Source organism: Harpegnathos saltator, unplaced genomic scaffold (assembly GCF_003227715.2).
Source record: "Harpegnathos saltator strain DR-91 unplaced genomic scaffold, Hsal_v8.6 scaffold240, whole genome shotgun sequence".
NCBI classification, from domain to species: domain Eukaryota; kingdom Metazoa; phylum Arthropoda; class Insecta; order Hymenoptera; family Formicidae; genus Harpegnathos; species Harpegnathos saltator.
Genome location: NW_020230029.1, coordinates 20991 through 48145, shown reverse-complemented (window position 1 = coordinate 48145; position 27155 = coordinate 20991). Strand labels below are relative to the sequence as shown.

Below are 27155 nucleotides of genomic sequence, written 5' to 3'. Positions count from 1 at the left end.
GCAAACCAATTGACACTGGCGTTCTTTTAGGACTTGGTCACCATAAACTTTAGATAACTTTTCATAAACCTGCACAGCGTTCTTTCTTTCTCGGAAGTAAGAAAGTAAAACTTGGTGAAAATGCTCGTGTTGACTCTCCATTTTCAAAATGTTGTAGAAAGAATAATTGTTGATCGATTCGCGCATTTTTTCCTTGATGGAAGCTATAAGTGTCAGCTGTCATCAAACGTGGGCGCTCATGAATTTATAGATGCGTTCAATACATTAAATATATAACTAAAGCCATCTATCGGAAATAAACGCAATGACTTTTAAACAACCCAATAAAATGGCGTGAACTGGAGTGTCGGAGCCCCTCGATTGTAAATGCACGTGCAGCGTGGAGCAAAAAGAAATTGCGGCGAGGCCGTCGCAAGGAGAGGGGAGGGGGTGACAACACGGTGCCGCTGTAAATCCGGCCACGGTCGTCGTTTGTAACGCGTGTCCGGTGAGAAAGAGAGAGAGAGATAGAGAGAGATAGAGAGAGAGAGAGAGAGAGAGAGCGCTTTCGCGATTACTCGTTCGCAGCAGTAAATACGTAGCGCGGAAATTTATGAGCTGGCGCGCTGCCGTCTCACGCGCGATTATAACGTCTTCGTTCAGGGATGATTTAAGCGACGCTCGTCGCGAGCGGAGCAGCGCGGAGCAAAACGAGACTGTTCTTCTTTCTTTTTTCAATCAACGACAGATTCGACGGAAAGGATCCGCGTTGCGAGGAAGCACCGGGGCTACAAAGTCCTTCGGAACGAAGGGTCGACTAGCGTTACAGGAAGGGCGCTGAAGAGAGCGACGAAACACGAGGCGGCGACGGCGGGGGCGGAGATGGCGCGCTCCCCTCTGGAGGCCGTGCGACGAGAGGACGAGCGAGAGAGCGGCGACAACGTTATTTCGCGGTTATCGTCGCGCCGGTGCCTGTATTAATGCCGAGGAAATGCGCGGCATAGGGGTTGGCATAACGGCGCGGCAGCGAGGGGCGGGCAGGAGGAGAGGAAAACGAGAGAAGGAACGGACGGCCGCGAGCTGCGCGTCTTGCGGCAGGAGGCAGTAATTGCGTTATTAACTTAAAAGTGAGGTTCTCTCGAGAGAGAACCGGGGGCGAGAAAGGGAGAGAGAGAGAGAGAGAGAGAGAAGAGGCGAGAGAGAGCAGGAGACGGGAAGAGACCAAAAGAGAAAGAAAGAGAGAGAGAGAGAGAGAGAGACAGCGCGCGACATCAGAACGTTGCCGGCCGGTGTTCGCCGCGCATTTTTCCGCGGCACCGTGTATATACCTGCGAAACGACAGCGCGGACGCGGAATTGCAGGTGAACCACCGGGGATCCACCCGGCGGCACGCGATGAGAGACCGCGGATAAGATGTCGTTATTGCTATTACGGCGGATCAACACAGTCGCTCGTCGGATTGGCCGGCGTTAAAAAGTAACAGGGTGCTCTCTCTCTCTCTCTCTCTCTCTCTCTCTCTCTCTCTCTCTCTCTTTTTCTCTCTCTCTCTCTCTCTCTCTCTCTCTCTCTCTCTCTCTCTGGAGGGGAGGGGAGGGGTTCCTGTGCTCGAATCATACGAGTGATCGCGTTTGGACAACGCGTTATCAATGGCGATCGCGTCGCCGTCGACGACGACGACGTTCGTTTGACGAGAGACGGGCATAATTGCGCCGAGACGAGGTCGTCTTTCGTACGTTACCTATGACCGGCTCCGCGGCGTGATTACATCAGGTAGAGGAAAGCACCGTGGGCCCGGCTTAATAGAGACGTAACGCCGTACACAGTCACGTTACACAAAGCACGGGGCTGAGTCACGAGCGATCAATGTTACACGTATAGGCAGGCAGCCTCGGCCTCTCTCCGAAGCGCGAGGGATTTTTTCCGATCCCCCCCTGTCTATTGAGAAGTCAATCAATCGACGGTGATCTTCGGCCGCGGACAGGCCGACGAGACTCGTCGCGGTTTCTAATTAGTGGAATGCAGACTGCTCGCGTCGCGTCTTAGCGGCTTCGCTAAGAGAGAGCAGCCGCTGAGCCGAAATTATTAATTCCTCGTCCGCCGCGGTTGCGTAACTCACTTGGGGGAAGGGGGGGGAGAGAGCGCTGGGGAGAAAAAAACGAAAGAAAATGAACGGAGGAGCTCGCGCGAGGTTTTTCGGAAACATGCACGAGAGCCGCAGATTCCTTCCTCCGAGGACTTCGACGTCGTGGGAGCCAGCCGCCATCTTTCGCGTATATGTTATGCATCTCACGTTGTACATTATTTTCCGGCTTTTGTCCGGCGAATTTAATGCCATGGCGGCCGAAATATCTCGGAAGGGAATCAAAGCGCCGTGTCTTTCGTTCGTACGCCGACTTGAAGGACGCCATGGCGCTCGCGCGCGTATAAGTACCTTATGTTCCCACGCTGGAGCAGCCTCGAGGGCTTCCCATTCCGCTATCGGCTCCTCACATTGCCCGGTATCATGTAGGTATGTATGTACCTTCGTACTCTCGAGAAGGGGCATGTACAGGGTGTACCGGTGAAACATATTGGGCCGCGGCTTCGTGATGCGAATTAACAACGTCGGAGGAAGACGATCGGATGGGCGGGCGAGGAGGAGGCGGAGGGAGAAAGGGAGGGGGAGGGGGAGAAAAGTGTAACGCGGAGGTAACTTTCGCGAAGCTCCGGAAACAATGGCGCTGTCGGATCAGGCCTGAGACTCACCTGGCAAACCTCTCCTTGTCCTGCACGTTGTCGTCATCCAGTCTCCTGTATTTACAACCACTCGGATCGTCCTCGTCGGATCTGCAAAACAAAGCGGAGAGAACGATCAGCCGAATCACAGCGGTCTCGGTGCCTCCGAAACGCTCGTCAGAGCGAATGGTTAAATTTGTAAAAAGAAAAGAAAAAGAAAAAGAGATAGAGAGAGAGAGAGAAGGAATTTTTCTTCGATATCGATCTTTCAAGTCGGCCGAGTTCGGCCGAGCCGAAAGGAGCAAATAGAAATTCCGCGGGCGTCGCGTCACCGATACGTAAAGTGTAATCGTTTCCGGACTACCAAACGTGACCGCGCGGTCCAAAATTGGTCACCGCAGGGTCGTCGTCGGCTCCCCCCTTCTGCCTCTCAAACTGGAGCGCCGCAACAGTAAGGCAGCGAGAGAGAGAGAGAGAGAGAGAGAGAGAGAGAGAGAGAGAGAGAGAGAGAGAGAGAGAGAGAGAGAAACTCTGTCATACGCAATGTTCACGCTCACAGTCGCTCATTTATTTCGACGCCGGCGAGCTTTTCCATTCAAGCCACTCGCGTGACAATAAACGCTCATTACCGGCGCAATTAATCGCCGAGGTTCTATTTATATTTGAGCCCCGACGCGATCGTCGTCGCGTCGCCGTCGATCGGGCCCGCTAAATCCGTGACGGAAGCTCGCGGTCAGCCGGAGGGCGCTCGGGGGTGGCCGGCAACGGTAAATCCGTCGGTTATCGTCTCATTAGTGGCGCAAGAGAGCGCGTGTATCATCCGCAGCGCGCGGCATTAAGCGCGATAGAAAATTATGCTCTCATTGGGGAGCGCAAACACACTGCACGCAGAAATCCGGCCGATCGTCAGTCTGTATTGCACGGCGCGCGGGTGATGTACGATTCTGACCCTGAGCGAAAAAGCAAGACCCCCTTACTTACCGCTGCCTCCCCCCCCCTTTCGCCGCTTCGTCTTATCCCTCCCGCCCCCCTCGTCCCTCCGTGGAGTTCGTTCGCTCGCTCGCAGTGAACGTCGCGCGTTCGAGAGACGGTGTACAGCCTCTCCCCCCTCCCCACCTCTCTCTCCGTGCCCCTATGCGAGGTCCATAGGACCCGACGGACCGAGGTGGGGGTGGTGTAGGGCCCGGCAGCGAGTGTATCCGGGTTTCGCGAGGGGAGCGAGCGAGGTACCCCCTCTCCTCTCGCCCTTCTCCTCGTCGTTTTCCTGCGCGGGAACCTTCTCGACTCCCTTCGTCCCCACGTTCTCCTCGTTCCTTTTTTCTTGCTCCTCTTCCTCCTCGCGAGAGCGAGAGGGGCCCGTGGAGAGCGCAGAGGAGAAGAGAAGGGGACAAGAGAGACGAGAGAGAGAGAGAGCTAGAGGGAGGGAGGGAGGGAGGAGGGGGGTGACCGCGGAGACTTATGGAGTACATAATGATGCGCCCCGCGGTATTACGTCGACTTAACGGACGCGTATGCGTGCTTCGCAAGCGATGAAGTCGACGACGTCGAGAAGGAGTCTTCGTGGCGGGCGGGAAAAGGCTCGCTCGGGCTGTGCGACTAAAGTTTCGACAGAGGAAACGAAACGCGCGCGCGCGTAAGCTGCGTCCCGGGGAGAAGCCGAGGAGGTACTTGAATAATTAACATCGCCCGGGCGCGATGTTAATTTTACACGACGGAGAGCCGTAAAAAGCGAGAGGACTTGATTGCCGATGGAGACCCGACGAAATGTGCGGCACGATCTCGGACTTTCCCCATGTGAGACGCGCGGGAGGGATGGAAAAGTACAAGTTGACGCGTTTAACTAGGGATGCTGATTTTTTTTTCAAACAGATCGATTTAAAGATCGATTCGAATCACGAAGAAAGAAATTGATCTTTAAAAAATCGGTTTATAAAGAATCGATTTCAGAAAATCGATCTGAATCGGAATGCATGTAGAGTGAACCACTCATTAAAGTATATTATCTGTCAAATTTCTACACTCCAAAGTAGATCTCGTGTAATTCACATAGTTTAATATGAATTAAAGAAATTAAATTTTAATATGAATTAAAGAAATTAAACATATGGTATTCTTTTGGTTGTGTTTTGTGTGTGTGTGTGTGGCGAGAACAAAATAGAAAAAGATCTTTAAATCTTTGTGCTAAGGATTTAATTAGTTTGATTAAACGTCAATCAAGGGTTTTAAACGTTATTAAATAAGAAATCACGTTTACTATTATATGCATATACATATGTATACAATGTATATTATTATATGGAGTGGCTGTGATTGGTTCGCGCGTTTCGTTTCGCTGAAAATTCTCGCCCATGGGACATCGGTCTAAAGGCAACATAATATGCATTGTGCAACCATCGAGTGAGTTCAAATATTACAACCAAAAGAAGTAAAAAGAAAACTATATTACTAGTAGAAACTGAAAAAATCATGTTGGCGATTTTCAGAATTTACAGATCGATCCTTGAATCGATTCAGTTCCAGAAAATCGATTTGAAACCGATCTTTTGGGCTCCGATTAATCGATCTTCGATTAAATCGATTTAAAATCAGCATCCCTACGTTCAACTGGTAACGAGATGTTATTCAGTTGGACTGAATCAGTCGAGTAATTGGTGTTTTAGGCAAAGGAGTACCTCACGCGTTAATCTGATCTGTTTCGGCGCGTACCGCATCGTCCTCGTTGCGAGGATGAAGACGCGAATCCGACTTTTGCCTTTTCGGAGCGCAGGAGGTGTCCGCGACGCGTTGTCGACGCGTTGGGCGAACGATAAAGTGAAAATTACGGGGAAAAAGGCAGCTGAGGGCGAGAGAAAGAGAGAGAGAGAGAGAGAGAGAGAGAAAGAACGATGGAGAAAGATAGATTGTGACAGGGAGATGTATGAAGCGCATAATGATGCACAGCGCGGTATTACGTCGGCTTAATAGGCGTTTCGCAAATAGAAACCTCGCGCGCAGGGCGAGCTTAGCGGCTCTATTCGCTCCGCGGGATTTATTTACGGCGAATTCGCGGCGCAGCCTTTCGATAGCTGAGCGAAGCGCACGTACTCCGCGACATGGCAGAGAAGGAAGAGTCGCGAAAGTTTGCTCCGACGGAAAGTATTGGGAGTGCGATTTAGTTTTGAAGGTTTTCGCATGAGATGGCGTTAATGTCAGTTTTGTCGAAGATGTTCCAATCGCAGCTATTGTTTCTCTCTTAGTGCTTTAATATTAATCCGTGATATTTAGTCATTTATTAACGATAGACGCAGTAAAAATCGTGTTAATAGCATCTTAAAAATGGAGTTCCCTAAGGAGCATCCTCGACACGCGTTGCTTTTGTTTTTTAATCAGAAGAAAACGGCGCGCGGCTGAAGGTCATAGAATTCTGATGGAAACTTGGGTGATGTTGGTCCATCAATTAAGACATGTGAATATTGATCTGGACGATTCAAAAGTGGTGATTTCAATGTTAACGACAAAAATCGCTCAAGACGACCAGGAAAGCTTGAAAATGCAGATTCGCAAGCAATTGGACGAAAATCCAGCACAATCCACTTCAAAACTAGCCAGAGTATTAAATGTTGATCGTACAACAGTTACTAAACATGATATGGGAAAGATTCTCAAGGAAGGAAAATGGATTCCACATCAATTATCGGAAAATGCCATTGCAAGCCAGTTGAACATTTGCATTTCGTGATGGTCGGCAGACAAAAAATGAAAAGTTTTATCGAATATCGAATTGTTATACTGGGAGTGAAAAGTGGATCTATTTCGATAATCCCAAACGAAAAAAATCATGGGTCGATCCAGGCCGATCAGCAACATCCACTTCGAGGCGCAATATTCACGGTTCAAAAGTATTACTGTGTATTTGGTGGGATCAAGAAGGTGTTATGTACTATGAACTGTCAGATCCGAATGAAACTGTCACCGCTGATCGTTATCGACAACAATTATACAAATTGAAGCGAGCATTGGACCAAAAGTGATCACCAATTGCGAGTAAACGACGCAAAGTGATCCAGAAAGATGGAAAAAAGTTGTGGAGACCGAAGGAAAATATTTTGATCGATATTCGTTCATTATCGTGTTTGAGTGAATCAAGTTTTGAGAAAAAAAAGAACTTCGAAACTAAATCACACTCCTAATAAAACTTTCGTACGATTCTTTGCAGCGCAATTTACTCGAGTCACAATCGGGATTGCGTCGGTCTCTCGTTTAACCTTTCAGCAATGGCATCGCGGTGTCCTGGTTATTAAATTGTCGGACATTAAGTCTGTAATGTATGGTTTATAATATACTTGACGCGTATTTCTGCGCGCACGCGCGGGATAATACAAGTGTGAAATTCTAATGAAATGTCACGCTCAGGGCCTACCCCAAGATTGTACCGCACGACTGCGTCCCGACGGCAATTTTACATCAATCTGAAAATCCCAAGATCGAACATTGAGATTAATATCCCCGACAGCCGCAGGACGCGAGATCGCGTGTTGCTGTTGACAGCGACGTTGGTCGAGATCACCGGCGTCGTGCAACGTGCATCGTGCCTCGCCTGGCCTCCGTTAGAGCGGGGCCTCTTTATGGGAAATGTTTTGCGGAAAATTGAAGAAGCCGCGAGAGGAGCGGCCAAGCCTCTCGGTGGATCGAGAGAGTCGTCGCTAAGATCGGACGAAGCCGCGAGAGACGAGATACCCGATCCCGAGGCCGCTCTGCCATTACGGTAGTTTGACCCTTGACACGCGGCGATTTGGGCAGGCGAGGCCGGAATTTCGGCGGCGCCGATTGAAGGACCGGACAGGCGCGGTGAAAGGGTTGCGCCGCTCTCCTTCTTCTTCGTCCTGCGCTCCTGCGCCGTAAGTAGACTCTGTAACGCGATCGGGGGGCTTGGCGAGGGAGGCTCCCCTCCGCCGCTCGATTTCCCCCGATAATTTGTATACGTCGCGGAAACCGTGGGAACAAAAGCGCCGCTGATACGTACGCGGAGCGATCGTTATCTGCATGGCGATACCGTATCGTAAACTGTCGTGTCTGTAACGTAACCACGTTGCGCTAAATAACGAACCGCTCCGTCGTCGCTCCGGAGAACACGCGCGCGCTCGCGTGTTTTCATTTAGGTAGAGCGGGATAAAAATTCGGACTTTCGGGCTGCTCCCCTAGACGAAATGCTATCTTGACTCATCGCTATTTCAGCGGAAGCTCCTGGTCGCCGGCGAGCCACCGCGCGAGTTTGATAAACGAGATAAGCGTAGATGGGAACTGCGAAAGTGCAGTTTCATAAAAATTGAAATATCCTTAAGGTAAGTCCGGGATAGATAGTCAATTGCTTAGGGCATAGATGATAGATGGTCAATTGCTATAATTTTGTTAATATATGCTAGGCGTCAGCGCTGATCAGTCAGTTGTGAGTTGGATATATCACGAGTAGGTGTGTCTCTTCCTGATGCACAGAAACACTGTTATTGCGAGTAAATAAATGTTTTATGTTTCTATTAACCTCCAAAATGTGTTTCACACGTCGGGAAAATACCTTGCGAATATGGTTTATTTTGAGTTGCAACATTAGACCTGGGCTTAAACGACTAAAAAAAAACATCGTATTTGCATACTTGGCCTTAAAATCACCGAAACTACGTTTCATGCGGTACACGACCTCTTCAAGCGGGATAGATGGTTCATTTTTATCAGGGTTAGATAGACAACATACTCAGCGAGAAATAGCAAGCAATGGACATGGGATCGACGTTTTCTAGATGTTTCAGCAGTATAAAAGACGTCGGTCCGATATCTATTCGACTATCATTTTTCCCTGGATATCTAGCATTAAAAACTTCAATACATTTTAACCCTTTAACGCCTACTGGTAACTATAGTTACCAGAAATGCATATAAGAATCCATAACTTCGTCAAAAAAGGAGATATTTTCGTTTTCTTTGCACCACTACACTGTGAGCCAGGAAACTGAAAAAGTGGCTAAAATATTAAAAGTGTCCCAATTGTATGTAATGTGGTAGTCTGAGGTTCTCGAGGTTGCTGATTTCGAATCCGTACTCAAAATTCAGAAATTCAAAATGGCGGATCCAATATGGTGACTGTAAAATAAAAAGATGTGATCATGTGATTGAAACGCCTGCGGTTTGCCTACAGAATCTATAGTTTGCGGGGCCTACTACGACGAGATTACAATGCAATTTCAGACTCCTTAATTATCGTATCGGTAATTCGGGATGCTTTATTAAAGTGAGTCCTCTTGCTTCTCACTCTTCGGAGTGCTTTATTAAAGTGAGTTCCTTCGCCTCTCACTGTATTCGGGGTTGGGTTATTAAAGTGAGTTTCCTCGCCTCTCACTGTATTCGGGGTGCTTTATTAAAGTGAGTCCCCTTGCCTCTCATTTTATTAGCTATTCAATAATAACAATAATAATAAAACTATTCAAAATGTAGCAGGCAATCCATTATTGGAATGAAAAAATTGAAGTTCTAATGAAAATTAATATTCGAGAGACATTACGCGACCGACTTTGCTTCTTCGTCCGAAAACTCTAATTCGTCGAGACACTCCATTGTTTTTGAAAACCTAATTATGTCGTCTTCATTTTTATCGTCGCTGTCTGAGCTGTTGCCCGATTCATTTATATTAGACATTTCTATTTCGGACATGGAAAGAAGATATTTTACTTCTGGAGGGAATGACTGTCGTTTAGCTTTATTGCGTGCACTGTTTAGTCGAGAATCTAAATTTATAGAGGATATCTGAGGATCTGATGAATCAATTGCTCTGTAAAACAGATCTTCCAGGTTCTTAGTACGACTTTACTTTTGGCTGTGCTGTATCCTATATTTTTTATAGTTTTTATTCCGAGCTTCAGAAGCCTTCTCTCCAAGCATTCCAACCGGCAATATACTATTTCTTATTATCGCAGTACCATGTATTAGGATTTTATGTAATGCAGATGGCATGCAATACCAGGAGTGGTGTCGGACATATATCTCAGCAGTAGAACGGCAAAGTGCGTCAAAGCGTGATGAGTTGATGGGAAGTTGACACGATATTGTTACCAGAATCATTTTCAAGTTTGTTAAAAATTTCACGTCAAGCCCAAGGCATTGTGCAAGTAGATTAGGATCTTTAAAGACTCGGCGCGCCGTATTGCCGTCATTAGTAGATCCAAAACCACCCGACTTAGGCTTGTCTACTCTTAGTCCCATCTTTTCCCAAAGATGCTTGGATTATTTCTTTACAATTTGCAAATACGATTTTGTGAGACTCATTTCTTATTTGCTACACTTTAATATCGAGTCTATAAGAAATGTGAAGAACACATTCCAAAAATCTAATCCATGCATGTAATAGGCTGATGCTATATTCAAGTGACAACGGCTTAGGTGTAAATGCATTTGAGAGGTCGTTAAACTATGAAGATGTCGATTGACAAATAGGGCAAGACTGCGTAGATTTGGTCCCTGTTATGGTATTTAAAACCTTACCATTGATAAATATCATAAAGAGCGAGAAATGCACGCGAACAATACACTCATTTAGCAATGTTTCTATACTTTGCAAGTGGTGTATTTGTTCGTCAATGAGGTACTTCTGTGATATGATGACTTCGGCAGATTCTTTTACATATTGCAGTTTAATTGGACGACAAAATCGGGGTGACTGTGAAGCTTTATTATTCCATAACACAGAGTTATTTGCAGTTGATAGGCGCAGGGGAATTAAGGTAGTGGCGATTAAATTTTCATCACTTACGTCAGCATTTTTTGTATCGAACTTTTGTTTATAGGCAGAATGTCCAGAACTCCCATCAAAGCCCCAAGAGCAAATCAGCGCAGTTTCAACTTCCGTGGAATTCATAGTTCTTGTATAATGAAATACAACATCGGCTTGCATATTTATGATTCTTTGAACAGTATAGTTGAGTAATGCTTGCAAAGAAACATCAGTATAAGTATCACTGATAGATAAAGATTCTGCTGGAGGTTTGCATATTGTTTTAGCAGCTGCGACTTTATTGTATGAAGGAAAAACATTAGCGTTTCTTGATATTAACATTTTACTTTTATAATATTCTTTCGATAGATTATGATCGATCAAATATGCCAAACTTTCCTGTGGGCTTATTTTTATAATTTGATTCTTCGCCTTTCCGATGAGTTTTCAAACTTTAGCTGTTTGTTCTGTGCCTTCCGAGATATTCTTCAGAACTGCAGTTAAATCAATTTCGCCTGAAACTCTCGCTGCATGACGGCAAGCCCTCAGTATTTTATCTGGATCATTTTGATGTTGAGTGCTGATAAAAGCAGCTTCTCGTCTCCGAGATCGTTCAGGTTTTTATTGAATGGGAGACATGGGCGACCCGGCCTGGTCGTGCATTCAAATGCAAACATTTTTGAACTTTAGCAGTATTCAAATCCAACTCTAGCAACTTAAACTCTGAATCTAGCCAGCATCCATATAAGACCTCAAATCTATTCTTCTTCCTTTTCGCTAATTCCCATTTCTTATTCCGTCTACTTTTGAAAGCGCTTACATTTTTTTTCAATTTATTTAGCGATTCAACTTCGACATCACCTATATTTATATTCAACTTTTCCAGAATATAATTCACAGCCGCAACTATGTCTTTTTCGCCAGATTTATTTGATAATTGTTGAACAATTTCTCGTTTAGTAAATTTGTAATTCATGGTTTCTAATTACTTACATATAACTCATTTTAATTTTTAAATGATACTAATATGCGAGTGCAAGTATTACCGATCAAGAGTTATCAAGGATATCAAGGGATATTAAGAGTTACAAAATTATATGCAACTTTTTAAGGAAAAACACGTTCAAAGTTTGATACAGTATTTGGTGTTTGACACATCGAAAGTGTTTGGACGATGATTTCGAGCGAGACAAGTCGTAGTCATATATACCTTCAGCGAATAGTGCCGCGAGTTATGCAGAAACGCATGCTCTCAAATAAAGCGCCATATATATATTTAAATTGATATGGTTCTCTTCTGCCCTTCTTCAAGCTATTAAAAGTTTGTCTTAAACATTTTTTCGTGTAAAACAGAAGAAATACAAAAAACAAAATATAAAAAATAAAAAATACAAAAATAAAATCAAAAAAAGAACAAAAAGAAACAAAAATGAAGCTATATACTCACTGTGTCCTTAATTCAATGTAACGTTAAATGCAAATATTTGGAAGATATTCTTATTAAAATTTTGAATTTTGTAGTTTTTATTATTTTCCTATTATAATTATTGCGTTTAATAATTAAAACCCCCACATATCAAATTTTATGAAATTTGTCTTTACATTTGCAGTTTATCATATTATATCATATATTAGGGTCCGCCATATTAGATCTGCCATATTGGTCCGCAAAATGTGAAATTAAAAGATTACAGAAATTCAAAATGGCGGATCCAATATGGTGAACACGAAAATCAAGAAATCAACCTATTTTCGTGAAACCTGGTGACCAACAGTTTTTTATGCAGCGAAAAATGAAGGAACGATTGACTATCTAAATAGTGATTTATAAAATATTATTAAAACTAAAAAAAAATTTAACCGATTAGGCGTATTTTTCGTTTCTGGAAGTAGTTTCTGCTTGGAAAGGTAGTTTTTCGTAGATATAAAATTCTGATATCTTTTTTGGTTATTACTACTTATAGTCTCAGTTCAAAAAAATTCAAATTTTATTCTTAAAACACTTATAAAAAAGTCGGGCGTTAAAGAGTTAAACAGCTTCTTGTTTCGTTTAAAGATGCCGAATAGTTTCTTTCTCTCTTCTGTCTTTAATAAACATTGTTTGCCATAAGGCCTTTTTTTGTGTTGCCACTTTTCAATCTTCTCTCTAATGTTATCCTTGGTTTCTACAAGAAACTTGCGGAAATATTTTATTTTATTAATAATTAATAAACGGATGTAAAATACTAAAAATATAAATAAAGATAAACAAATTTCTACATTATTATAGGCATGCCCAACTATCCTTTCACGTGTAACCATCTATCCCTCATAGGATATTTTTAATATTTCGTTATTATTGGCGTCCCATGAATTTTTTTTTTTTTACAAAAATTCTTCTATATCTCAAACATTATCCTCTACTGAGTGTGTTAACTGAATTGTTGATCATTTAATACAAATATGTTACTTCCAATTTAAAAAACTATGCCCATATCCCGGACTTATCCTATTTACGGGAAAATTCTTTAGTATACATAACTAAAAGAAAATAATACAGTAATGTCGCAGATGGACAGACAAAAATCACAGCAAATTCCAGCACGCTAGATGATGATACAAATAAAATAAGTAAACAAATTACTGAAACCTTCAATCATCCCTAAGCCCCTCCGACCGCTTCTTGCGGTCGCGACAATTTGCCCAAGGCTGGCGGTCAACTTTAACAGTATCTCGCCGGTGTCTTGATCGATCGTTAGACATGATATGGAATACGAGATTACGACGGAATAATCGCAATCAGCGTACTCGCGCTGATCATCAAAGGTGGTCTCCAACAGTGGTAGACGACGCGCGTGTTTCTAGTTCTGTCATCAGCCTCGCACCTTGCTTTGAGGGTAAATTTAAAGGGCGAGGAGAGAAACGTGTGACATGGCACCCTTTTGCGTTAAAGTCATGAACCCGAACCCTTTTCCCTCCCTCCCGTTCGCCCTCCTGTCGCCCATGATCGTCCTTTTACATTTATGCCCGCCGTTCTTCAAAGTCCACGTGTTACGTCCAGCTACTACTTAGCCTTCGTAGCGCCGGACTCGCGGCCAAGCACCTCTTCAAGATAATCCATTTGATGAACGACGTGCGAAATATAAGCCCGAAATATAAAACAACATACACAGTCGCCGACGTACATGCGCGGTGTCGAGTGCTTGGCAGCGGAGGAGGAAACAATTCGCTCCGAGAATCGCCTCGCAGTCGAGCACCGACAGAAGCAAACGCGCACGTCAGACGTTCGGCCCACGAAGCCGCAGCTAACCGGGTCCTAAGGGAGTTCCGGGATGGAAGGGGGAGAGACCTTCGGATATTTCCAGCGACCGAAGAAGCGGGAGCCGCGGGGGGCAGGAGGGAGCGAGGAAAACGAAAATCTCGGCAGAGAGAAAGAGAGCAGCGCGAGATTCGCGAGCGATCGCTGCTGGAAAATCCTCGGCGATGGAAAATCAAGCGGTTAGTCGAGGGTCGGCAGGAGCGATCGAGGAGGTGGTGACCAATAAGGTCGCTGGAGAACGGATAACAGTCGCCGAAGAGCGATGGACCGCCTCCTCGTTGCGACAGCCGTGCGCGAGGCCGCCAATGGCCAGGCTCTTTCCCCTTAATATGCGACGCCCGGCCGCCGGCATTACCGCTCGTGTAATGAAAAAAATTACGTCACCCTGCTTAGGCGTTAGATAGCCGATCGTCGGCCGCTGCGAGACACCCATCGTCGCGGACGGCCGAGAGCCGGCCGGCACACCGGCCGAGGCGACCTGAATGCCTAAGGCGCGACGTGATCGATCCGATCTTGCAGGAATGTATCTCGCGCCGGACCTCTCGGGAATTCGCGTATATATTCATGAAAATAGCCGCGGTGAATTATTAACGCGCGCAAGGTGACTCGCCGCTTGTCGCTGCCGTCTCGCCCGGTCGATTTTCCACGACGACGCGGCCGAATTCGCGGCTAATTCCGTGGCTGGGCCGCGTCTACGGTGGCCGTTTGCTCTCAAAGTCCTACAACTCCTGGAGACTTTTCCACGCCGCTTGGTAGTTGGAATCTGGCTAGGGATGCATAAACATCGATCGATGATTTAACCCTTTAACGCCCGACTTTTTTATAAGTGTTTTAAGAATAAAATTTGAGTTTCTTTGAACTGAGACTATAAGTAGTGATAACCAAAAATAATATCAGAATTTTATATTGGTTTTTCTTGGTGATCTATAAGAATCGATTCTCCGTTTTCCAATCATCGATTTTTTTCCGATGTTCTTGAAGATTGATTAGTCGATAGCTTTTCTGCCCAGATGTTGCTGAATTTTATTACTGGATGATTGAGATCGTCTGCGTTAGAATCATTACCCTAAAGGTAGAGTAGTATTTGATTAACCAATCATGATTAAGAGATCGTGGTTCTTCTTGTCCTGATTGGTCGATTAAATGCTACCTAATCCTTAGCGTGTTGTTTCCAAACGCAGCTCTGGGGATCAATCATGGGCTTTTCCCATTGAATTCGTGAAAAGGGAACATTTCATTGATGAATATTAAATATAAGTGAGTGAAATTTTTCATTTTTAACGAATTACCGCTACAGAAAAAGATTCATGATTGACCCCTCCTGAAGTCTCTAGGGCTCCACGGTTCAAAAGACCTAAAGTACCTCCATACGCTAATTTTGAAGATTTACGTCGTCAATTTTTAAGGCTTAATGTGCTGCCAAGCGTCAAATTTGAAAACCATCTTTGAAACTTGGAAAATAAATTTCGGCAATATCTAGTAACCGAATGGAGAAAAGTCCAGTGCTTTCCGCTTCATAGATAAATGGTAAAGATGGATCTTGGATTGGATGCATCTGTATAAAAATAGGTATAAGGACTCCCGCAGGCAGCGCGATGCCCGACATGACTCGCGACACACGAATCTAGGAAAGCTATAAAAGCCGTTGCATATTAGACGCGATTATTAACTGCTAGATATGCTTCGTTTTGATTGATATATTTCTAATAAATTGAATTTTACTAGATCTAGTGCAAAACCAAATACCTGCGCCCTGTTAACTTAAAAGATGCCGTATTGTTATATACTTTATCGAGTTATTGGTTAAATTATTATTAACCTTTATTTGGACATCAATTTTGAAAGAAAACATGAAATAATCGATGTTTTGAGAAAAAATTGATGTATTTGATAATCGATAATTTTGAGGGCCATGCTTTTTTACGTTACCCATCCCTGTCCCAAGTTACCTTCTTTTGCTATTATTTATAGCAACGTTTTGTTTTATCGTAATGTTGTTACTACCGATAGTGTAAATAAATATCTATAAAATTAGTATTGTCAACATAGTTGCGTTTTTAATGAGATCAAAAATTCGTATGGGGTGTTTTACCTATGTAATTTTACCTATGCTGTCCTTTGAGAATTGAGATAGGTATCTTTAACGGACGGAGATAGAGGTTTCGGGGTATCTTCGACAGGCAACAATGAAACGAAATACGAAATTTCGTCGGAGAATTGTCGAGAAGAAAGCTGCGGAGGCTTCCGTTAGTTTCGTAGCGCTAATTGGACGCTGCAATCCGTCGCGGCGATATTCATTGATCTGTGTCCGATTGCCGATGTGTCGAGACTGCCGTTGCGAGGCAAACTATGGAAACGTGAAGCTGGCGGGTCGAAAAACGCGAATCGCCGGGGGATCCGTGAAGACGGAAGACAGGCGAATGAAAGCGGCCGGCCGAGAGCGCGGTCTGTTGTACGCACAGAAGTACCAAACGGCGCTCGCAATTAAGTCGATTTCTCGTTTCCTCTTCCTTGTGCGTCGATTCGCGTGACTTTCCGCTCCAAGCGAAGCCAACCCGCCCTAGACAATAAGGATTTTCTCAGGCGTGAAAACGCTCCGAGTTTCTGATCCGTTCCGTTCTGCCGTTCCGCGACGGCCGAGTCGCTCGATGCCTCGCGGCGTGACAAAAAGCCGCCGTGTTCGCGGATCGCAATTTTACAGCGAATTCGATCGCGACGAATCCACGAGGGATTCGCGACTTGTATCGCCGCTGTTCCGCGAGTGTACCTGCCGATCCACCGTCGCGATAGCGACGGCCTATCGGCGGGATCCGCGCCGATCCCGCGCGGGAATCGCCAGAATTAATGACATCGACGATCGATCTCTGATCGGCCGGTGCCTGTGGATCTACGATGTCATGAATCTGCGTAGAGCAAGTCGGCCGGCTTATGGAAAAACAAAGATCCATCGCGTGCGCGCGGCTAAGAGCTACACGGTATCGGGAATCTACGATGAAGTCGGGCTAAGGATCCCCCGCTACTCCCAAGAACCTTCAGCCTTCAGTCATACGATAGCGTGTAGTCGGCCTTTGGCCTTTTGCTCGAAGCGCCAAACTGTCACTTTGCTCTCGGTTGAAAGACCGAGCAAAGCGCTCGGTCTCGCCGCGGCTGCTGCCTAAAGTCGTAATCCTTAATCCCTTGTTGCATACACTGAGAGAAAAGTATATGATATTTGGAACTATAATGATATAGTAACTAAATTATAGTCCGAAATATCATATTTATAGTAAGTACTACCATAATATCGGTAATAATTACGATATAGGCATAGTGTAACCAACCATATCATATTTTTACTAAGAATTATAGTAAGTTATACTAAAATTATTGTATGGATATAAATATAAAATGGTAGGTAAAGTAACTCTTTTATGTAGTTAATATTACCAGAATATTTGCTAAATGATGACAGATGTAACTATTGAATATGAATATTAAATCTCACTATATTTGTGAATGAGAAATTACCATATATGTGGTAAAAGTAACTAAACAATTATTTAAGACAATCATTGACTATATATTTGTGTTTATTCTACTATATTTTGCAGGTTCCGCGAACTATAAAAATATGGTTGACGCCAAAATGAACTATAAAATATAGTGAGATTATAGTTAATTCAACTATATTTTTCTATCAGTGTACTTCTCGCCATTTCCCTGGTTTTTATTTCATGACTACTTTGCGCGATACATTTGATACCGTTCTCAAAACAAGCAAAATACCTTCAATAAAAAATACATGCAACAAAGGTCAAGCTCGAAAAGTTCGCGTAGTTTCCGAAATTATCGATTGTCAAATACATCGATTTTTTCTCAAAACATCGAAAGTCGATTTCATGTTTTCTTTCAAAATTGATATCTAGCTAAGAGTTAATAATAATTTAACCAATCAAAGTTAAGCTTGAAAAGTTCGCATAGTCCCCGAAATTATCAATTGTCAAATACATCGATTTTTTCTCAAAAATCAAATATCGATTATTTCATGTTGTCTTCCAAAATTGATATCTAGCTAAGGTTTAATAATAATTTAACTAATTATTCGATAAAGTATGTAACAATATAGCATCTTTTAAGCCAGCGGGATGCAGATATTTGTTTTTGCGCTGGTCGCGGTTTGTGTCGGGCATCGCGCTGCCTACGAGAGTTCTTATGCCTATTTCTACACGGATGCGTCCAATCCAAGATCCATCTTTACCGGAAGTGGAAGGCATTATAGGACTTTTCTCCATTCGGTTTCTAGATATTGCCAAAATCTATTTTCCATGTTTCAAAGATTATTTTTAAATTTGGTGCTTAGCAGTCCTTAGGTCTTTAGAATCGTGGCGCCCTGAGACTTCAGGAGGGGTCAATCATGAATCCTTTCTATAGCGGTAACTCGTTAGAAGTGAGAAATTTCACTCACCTATATTCACCTTAATATTCATCAATGAAATGTTCCCTTTTCACGAATTCAATGGGAAAAGCCCATGATTGGTCCCCAGGGCTGCGTTTGGAAACAACACGCTAAGGATTAGGTAGCATTTAATCGACCAATCAGGACAAGAAGAACCACGATCTCTTAATCATGATTGGTTAATCAAATACTACTCTACCTTTAGGGTAATGATTCCAACGCAGACGATCTCAATCATCCAGTAATAAAATTCAGCAACATCTGGGCAGAAAAGCTATCGACTAATCAATCTTCAAGAACATCGGAAAAAAATCGATGATTGGAAAACGGAGAATCGATTCTTAAATCGATCGATGTTTGTACATCTCTACCTCGGGACGATATTTGATGGTAGCTCTCAAGGGTTAATCTTGCGAAATTGCGGAAAAGGAGAGAGACTGACATGAATCAACGAGCGTGTCGCAGCGAGGAGTTTTTCAGACCGACATCGGAGCGACGGAAGCTCGAGCCGCAACTGAGCCGTATTTTTTTTTCCTCCTCCGGCAGAAGCTTGCCATTCAGCTCGCCATTGCCTTATGTATGCGTGGTGAGCGGCATGCGTCTAGATGCATGTCGATCGTATGTATGACATAAATATGCATCGCAGGCCGCGCGTACGGAGCGTTACTAACAGGGCCTTAATTATGAATGAAAATAATACGCGCTTCAATCTCGAAACACACTTTCCTCGGCGTCAAGCCATCCGGTTCAACGACTCCTACCGGTGGCGGGAGCGTGCCGTGCCTCGGAAAAGTATCATGTGTGCGCGCATGAGAACGAATATGATGTCGATAATGACGATACGAGCGTGGCCGGCCGATTTGTACTCGCTTATTCCTCCTTCGGCGAAGCACGAACGACGGCCGTCCGCGATCCGACGCGAATTTCAATTTCGATCGCGATGTCCAGCTCCGCGACACTTTCATTCGACACGACGTCATACGACGTCCAGGCGACTCGAACTTGACAGGCTTGGTCGGACGGATCAGGGTCGTCTCACGCGCTGCCGAGGTGTCTCAATTTTCCTCGCCGCTCGTTATCTCACGTACGGATCCTTCCGAGACTCATGACGTCGCAGGCGGACAAGTACGGGCGAAAAATTCTCGCGAGTTACATCGACAGAAGGACACATTCGCAGAACGACGCTCGCGATCGATCGAGCGGATCTTCTTTCCGCCCCGAAAAAAAAAAAAAAGAAATCAAGATCAACGCATATCACTTTTTCACCTCGTTTCTCCAAGCGTCATTTTGTGGACGTATCTTCCCGCCTCGACACATCTCGCGACACCTTTCAGAGTGTATCTTCTCGCCTCTGAATGAATGAAGATGGCCACGGCGAGGAGACAAGAGCCTCGAGTGAAATATCGATCAGACTCGCTCGAGTGTCTAAATCTCAATTCACAGCCATGCCGCTCCATCTTTGCAATTTTTTTCGTCCATCACGAGCTCTCCGCGTCTCGCCGACGTTTCGCGGATCCGGCGCGCGCTGCCGCACGCACGACACGTGGCGGCAGATCCGCTCACCTGCCGAAGCCGGGGGAGCGAGAGGAGAGGAGAGGAGAGGAGAGGAGAGGAGAGGAGAGCAAAGAGAGAGAGAGAGAGAGAGAGAGACATCACTGCGTAGCGTAATGATCTGGTAATCGGTCACGTGGATTCGCGCCGGACCGGGCGGCCGCAAATCTCCGCTACGTGACGAATTCCGCGCCGAGTGGGTTTTGCCCGCGCTGCCTGCAGCGTGCCGGGCGTTCAGCGCTAAGCTCGTCGCATTAGACGGCGCCAGCGATCGACGTAGTTTGCTCGCCTCGTGGCGTGCCTGCGCGAGGACGAGCGAATCGAACGCGATCGGCGCGCTGCGTAATACCTCATTAGCGTACGAGGAAACACGGCCGCGCCGCGTTTATCGCGCGACCGCTTCTTTTTTTGTCCGTCTCCTTGCGCGGCGACGCACGCGATAGAGGGGATTCCGAAGAAAAGTCTCCGCGGCTGCGAAAGAAGAAGGAAAGAGAGCCGGAGAAACTGAGAGCGAAGAAAGGAGATTTTATCCCGCGGGGACTTTCCGCGGAAACTTTGCCGATCGCCGGGACTCGAGCCGAGTTAATTGTCGTTGAATTAATTTCCGTGGAGCTTTGCGAAAGAGAGCGGACGCGAACTCGCAAATGATGACAGTCGGCGCGATTATGAAAGAGACACGAGAGGAGAGACCATTGACATAGGAATATAGGGACAGAGCATAAACCCGTAAGATAGGCGAGGGGAGTTGTGCTGAAATGCGGAGGGCGACTATGCCTAAGTTTCATTTGGTCTGTTCTTTTCAGCTGCACTACGGAACTAGTTAGAATGCAATAAGTTAGAATGAGACAACTATATTTTTTCTCACTTTAACTTATTGCACCAGTTCAGTAGTGCAGCTAAAAAGAACAGACCAATAGGTTACAATAGTGCGCATATTCAAAGCATGTGATGCAACGACTTGGCCGTCACTGGCAAATAGTAAATGTAATAAAATGATGAGAATCATTTACACTGACAGTATTTTGCAGAGGTTATATGCATGTCTTTTTTTTTTTTTCATAATTTCACTCACACGCAACTTCATACACGTCTATGTATGTATCAAATACTTACACACAGCACAACCACCAATTAGATTTAGGCACAGTTTACCTCGTCGCACCGTCCCGCAATGGTTATCCCCCCTCACAACTCTATGCTCTGTCCCTATATTCCTATAAGAGAGACTGCTCGAGCGACTCGGCAGGCGCCGCGCCGGCTCGCTTCCGCTGATTCTCCTCCGCTTTTTAGCGCGGAGGTGCGTCGATGCGCGTTTTTCTTGTTTCCTTTTATACCGAGCGTGTTTTTATCCTTCACGCTTTGGGATTCAAAGTCGACCGTGTGCGATCAGCGTAGTTCGTTCTTTACATGTCGTGCGTGCGCGGAGAGCATGCGCGCCTTTCTCCGCCGCTCGATGCTAATTGCGCGCGCGCGCGGTAATCATTTTAACACACATTCCAATTATGCGAATGCTGTTTGGATTGCATTTGCACCGTAAAAGCAGCCGACGGGGACGCACTTATTCAGCATCGGCCTGCCTGCCGACATTACTCAAGCTGTCGCGCGCGCGTAAAACGCGAGCGCGTGATGATCAGTGAAAAGGAAAAGAAAAAAAGATCGAGATTCCCGCGACGATTCTCTCGGCACGTAGCGCAGATAGCTGAAAATTCCCCCCTCCCTCCCCTTCTAATCTCGATAGATTTATCGGCGATCACGACGAGCGAGCGAGCGAGCGAGCGCGAGAGAGAGAGAGAGAGAGGCTTCTTCCATTGCGCGCGATAAAAAGTCGCACCACCTATCGCGCGCCGCTGCATTTTTGTTAATATACATTTTTAGATATCGCGGCTTATCGCGCCGCACGTGCCTAGGACTATAATTATGTGTATCCTTCTCATAATATCGTCTTGCACGAGTTTCGTTATGGTTCCGCGAGATTATCGTTATCGTTGTTTCGATGACTGCGCCCGAGTATCGCCTCGCCCAAGGCCGCGCGCGCGAAAAGTTTTTTTTATACAAGATACGCGTGTCAATCTTTATGCGCGAGGTACGATGCAGGAAATGAGCGGCACGAACTCGTTTCGAAATACGCTCGAAACACCGTCGCTCGTATCCGCGTTGCTTCTTTTTCCTTTTCGGCGCGCGCGCTCTTCGAACGCCGGAAACTGCCCGCGAGTTATTGAACAACACGATCGCGAGTCGGAGAACGGCTGCTTCAACTTCGCAGTCGCTCTTCGACGAGGATCTCCTCTCGCGCGACACGCGATCTCGAGACGTTTGATGAAATAATTTCGACGAAGAGAGAGAGAGAGAGAGAGAGAGAGAGAGAAGGAGAGAGAGAGAGAGAGAGAGAGAGAGAAAGAGAGAGAAAAAGGGGTGCTCCCGTGCTCGGCAGGCATGAGGAGCCCGCTGGAAATTCTCACTCGGCCGCGTGTCTCCGGGGGGAGAGCAACAAGTGAGCAAACATCCACGCAACGGATCCTTCAGTCGGCGCAAATCGCCGTTACGATCGAACTAATCGGACGGCAACGCGCCCCAAAGCTGCCAACGGAACGGCAGGAATGTCGTGACACGCGTACGAGCGACCGCTAAGAGACGAAGCCGGGGAATCAATGGCGCGTGACCGCGTTGGGTTCGATGAAAGTAAGGCCACGCTGAGGAGAGAGGCGAGGATATATAATGGCCGAATGAAAGAAAAGGGAAGGACGCCCCTTGGCGCGCTCGCATCCCCCGGCCGGAGCCGGAGCTATTTCCGATGAATCGACTTTTTGCCCCGACGAGTACCGGCACGCGGCTGTTTGCTTGAAATATTCCCGAGTCGCGACGCTCAGGAGAGCGTCGGAGCTGCCGGAGGATTCGACAAATATATTAGGAGTGTGATTTCTTTTTGAGGGTTTCTTTCTCAAAAACAAAAACAAACAAATATTTTCCTTCGTCTTCGACAAGCTTCTCTCATCTTTCCGGCGAGAGATGGATTCCGCGACGATAAAGAGATTCTTCTTTGGAGTTGATCCGATTTTCAACAAATTTTCGCACTTGCTCCAAGTTATAAAGGTGTGCATCTCCTCCAGAGCATGTTGCATCGGCCGGAACAAGTGATAATCGGATGGAGCAATGTCTGGAGAGTACGCGGAGTGCGGTAAGATTTACGACAATACTTTCGAATTGTCTAAGTCGATATTCACATGTCTTAATTGATGGAGCAACATCACCACACAAGTTTCTATCAGAATTCTATGACCTTCAGCCGCCGATTTCTTCTGATTAAAAAACAAAAGCATGTCGAGGATGCTCCTTAGGAAGCATTTTTAAGATAATATCAACGCGATTTTTATCGCATCTGCTGTTAGTAAATGACTAAATATCATGGATTAATACCAAAGCACCAAGGGAAACAATAGCTGTGACTGGAATGGAATCTTTTACAAAATTGATGTTAGTACCATCTCTTGCGAAAGCCTAAAAAAAGACTTAAACCACACTCCTGATAATAAATATAAAATTATACAAAGAGAAGACGAATCGTTCACACCCGTCGGCCGGTTTTAATACGGCGGAAAGCAAAATCGCTACATCAATCGTTATGCGAGCCGCCGGCCGACATGCTGATGCGGACAAAAACCTGCTGATTCTGCAATAACACTCGTACATAACGACCAACAATAATACGCGACGGTCGCAGCGCGAATGGAAATTACCCGGCGTAAGACTATACGTATGTTTTGTAACGTTTCTCACTCTCGTTAGCGCGGGACGTTTCAGACCCGCTCTTTCTTCATGCAGTTGCATACTGCGAGGAGGGACTCGCGAACCTACCCGTGCAGTGTTTACGTTTAATGTTACCGACGAAAAAGGATGAATAAAATGAATCGCAGCGACGTTCGAGATTTCCGAACTTTATGCTCGTACCAGGTTTGATCAAAAAGTAACGAGAATTTTGAAATTGCGCGCGCTGTATCCTGTCTATTCGGTTGATTCTTTCTTGTGTGTTGGTAGCACTACCAGTGACCAGTACGTGTCAATTTTCAGGCAGCTGCGACGCTTAGTTTGTGTTTGGCGAGTGAATGAGCAAGACGTACTTCAGTGTGTTTGGCGACTTTTTGTGTGGCGAAATGTCGGATCAGAGAGCATACACCGCTTCGCTTATCCAACAGTTCTTGGTGAAACACAACACCGTTGTGATGCCACAACCACCTTATTCTCCAGACATGGCCCCCTGTGACTTTTTCCTATTTCCCAAACTCAAAAGGACACTCAAAGGACAACGTTTTTCAACAATAGATGAGATAAAGGCGAAATCGCAGATCCAGCTCAAGACGATACCTAAAGAGGCGTTCCACCAATGTTTCTCAAACTGGAAACTACGTTGGTGCAAGTGTATAATATCACAGGGGGACTTGAAGGAGATGGGATAAACATTGAAGATTAAATAAATACTTTCCGAGAAAATTAAAAATTCTCGTTACTTTGTCATCAAACCTCGTATATTCCGTAGTCGATTAAACGAAAGTGCCGCGGGAGAGCGGAAAATCGCCGAACAACCCATTTTCCTTGGATTTCCAATGTGTCTCGTCCTGGAAGGCCGTTCCAGGAGTTTTAGAGAAGCGCCGTTTGGCGCTCGGCGCGTTAGATCGCATCTACGTCGCATTTTTACGCCCGTCGATAATCGGGCAATCTCTCGATTCAAACACGGCTGCTATCTGTCCTTCCTCGTCATCCTCCTCTTCCTCCTCCTCCTTCGTCTTGATCCCTCCTCTTTCCTTTCTGTCGCGCTCGCGAGGCTAGATTCTGCGAATCGTCGGCGCCACGTCAGAGCGGCCGACGCGTGGCTGACGAATCGCGATGTGGCGGGCGCTAATTGAGGACGCGTGATTAAGCCGGCGCGTACGCTTTAGAATCTGCAGCGGCGATTAGACGAAAAGTTGCACGCGCGCGCGCGCGCGCGATCAGGGGTCTCGACTGGCTTGAGGACGGAAATCGACGTCACGAGAGCCGGCGGCGCGCGGTCAATAAAAATATTCAAGTCCCGCGCGGTTCATTCTCTTTACTCGATTCGGAGGGGTGAGTCAGGGGCGAGTTGAGGGCGAGCGACGCGAGGCGCGTCGTGCGAAAGAGGTAACGCAGTTTGCTTGTTCTCTCTACCTTCGCCTCTTGGGCTGTTGGGTCTCCGCGTGGGCCTGCTGGATATGATGAGGCGATAAGTCGGGGCCGTAAGACAGGAGTTGACTTCCGCTGGCGGGGCAGACAGGCGGGGGTGGCGGCGGCGGCGGCGGCGGCGGTAGGGCCAACTGGTAGCCCACCGTGGCGGAGGGGGACGCGTAGTGCGAAGGGCCCGGTTCCGGGCCCGGGTCGGGCCCGTAGCCCGCGCCACCGCCGCCGTACATGCTGCTGTTGCCGAGGTACTCAATTTTGCCGGCGTTTCCGGCTCGACCCGTCCGGCCGAGCTGCTCGTGCTGGAAGTCGCCCGCGGGGGGCCTCACGCGCAGCCGAGAGAGCTGCAGTCACCCTGAGTTGAGTCAATCGGCCGCCTCGTCGGCGCGAGATCGCATGCCGCCTCGTGTCGCGCCTCGCCAAGGTCCTCGTTATCGGGGGACGAGTCGTTGTTGAACCGCCGGCGAGCTGACTGGTCGTCGCGATGTTGCACACCTCTCTCTCTCTCTCTCTCTCTCTCTCGGGGAAAACGGCTCCGGATCGGCTCCGTCGCCGAGTTAATCGGCCGCTCCTCCGCGGTCACAGCGGCTCCTTTTATTCGCGCGCTCTCGCATCCTCGCTCGTAGCCATTACACACGCACTCTCGATTAGTAACATCGACGCTCCGGGGCGTCGCTTTGTGATCGCCTCGTTGTCCTCCCTCAACGTGAAGAAGCCGCCACCTCCGGGTCGAGCGAGTACGTCAAGGCGTGACGAGCGGCCGCCGACAGGCGGTCTGCTCGTCGGCCGTCGTGTTTTTGCGATTCGACGCTCGCGGTGCGCTTTCGCGCGAAGACGAGGTCTCCGGGCGGGAGGACACCTTGAGGGCTCAATAGCGCGGCGGATTTCGAGGGACCCTCCTTGCCGTATTATCCTGTCACCTCGGGTACCTGCGACAAAGCGCGTGGATCCAGCATCGATCCAGCGGCCGATCAGTCGTCTTCGGCGGAGGATATTTCCGGCGAGTGTCGTTCTCGGGGAGATCCAAGCTGCTGTTGCGTTGCGACAAGTTATGCTGCCGATCCGCTCATCTCCTCGGATCCCTCGGTGCGAAGAGTCGAAGAGGCGCGCCTGGCGCGCCGAAAATCCACCGGCGACTACCCGGCGCGGGTATTTTTTATCGCCTCGCGCACTTCTCGGAATCCCGCGTTTATCTCGCGGCCGGCCGATACGAATCCTCGTCCTCTCGTGCACGTGACAAAGTCCACCTTCCGCTCTCCCGCGGGCAGCGCGCCGCGGGAAATTCGTATCCCGGCGGGAGACTCGGGAAACGCGCGGCTTCACACCGCCGCGGCTTTGACGGGCGCCCCTTCCCTCCCTCCCTCCCTCCCTCCTGCCGGATATATTCCGCAGGGTCCGAGCAAAATCCGCGTTTCTCCGGCGGCGGAGCGGCGGCACGATCGCGATGCCGTTAGTCGGCGCGCGCGATTAATCGAGCACGAAGGAAAGCACGGAGAGGGCGAAGCGCGCGCGCCTCCTCGGCCACGTTGGCGCGATTTCGATTTTCGAAAGCGCGCGCGGGCCCGGCCACTTTCACGCCGCGTGCGGCGGGCTCTCCGTTCCGCTCGCTTTCCAGAGCGTCCTGCCCACGCGCTCCGTTAACGCGACTATTGTCTCGGCCGATCGGCCGGGGCGTCACGAGAGCCGCGGGCTCGCCGGCTCGGCGGCCCGTCGTCGTCGCACTCGCGCCGTCGAATCGTCGCACTGCTGCTAGTCGTCGGCGGGAAAACCGCGGCAGCGGCCATCGCTGAAGAAGAAGAAGAAGAAGAAGAAAAAGAAGTGAGGTTGCGCCGCGCCGCGCCGGTGACCTGGCGAGGCAAATCGGCGCCGATTTAGCCTCGCTCGCGGAGACGCATCTCCCGAGTCCTCGCGGCTTCCTCCCGAATTCTCCTGGACTGGACGAGGCGCGCAAGGTCCTCTTCTCCTGGAAGACGTGCGGCGCCGGAGAGCCGGCGAGAAAGCCGTGAAACGGGCTCTCGTGACTCGTTCTAAATTAGTTCGGCTGAGCTCGCGTAACGAGACACGCGCACGCAAATTCTTTCTCTCTCTGTCTCGGGAGAGTTCCCGCGCGAAACCGCACCGTGCGCTCCCCCCGCGCCGCGGCCGCGTCGCGGCGGTTAGCCGCGCGGGATGACTCGCTCGCCGCGGTTTTCTCCAGACGCTGAGATCATCGGCTTGCAGGAGGACGTCGTCGTCGTCGACGACGGCGGCGG

At 47.4% G+C, this 27155-nt stretch overlaps 1 protein-coding gene across 5 annotated transcripts in view; it reads right to left on the bottom strand.

Moving 5' to 3' along the window:
* The window catches only part of tgo (Aryl hydrocarbon receptor nuclear translocator homolog tgo), a 54560-nt gene that overhangs the window by 23866 nt on the left and 3539 nt on the right, over window positions 1–27155 (bottom strand). For 3 of the 5 annotated variants that reach the window (XM_011152437.2, XM_011152438.3, XM_025298800.1), the window contains exons 1-2: window positions 24895–26228; window positions 2725–2805 (exon numbers count right to left, since the gene is read on the bottom strand). In XM_011152437.2, coding sequence (XP_011150739.1) covers window positions 2725–2805; window positions 24895–25136 — 323 coding nt within the window. In that variant the 5' untranslated portion in view covers window positions 25137–26228. Of the gene's footprint in view, window positions 1–2724; window positions 2806–24894; window positions 26230–27155 lie in introns of those variants that run through there. The other 2 variants (XM_011152436.2, XM_011152439.3) reach the window with 2 other exon arrangements.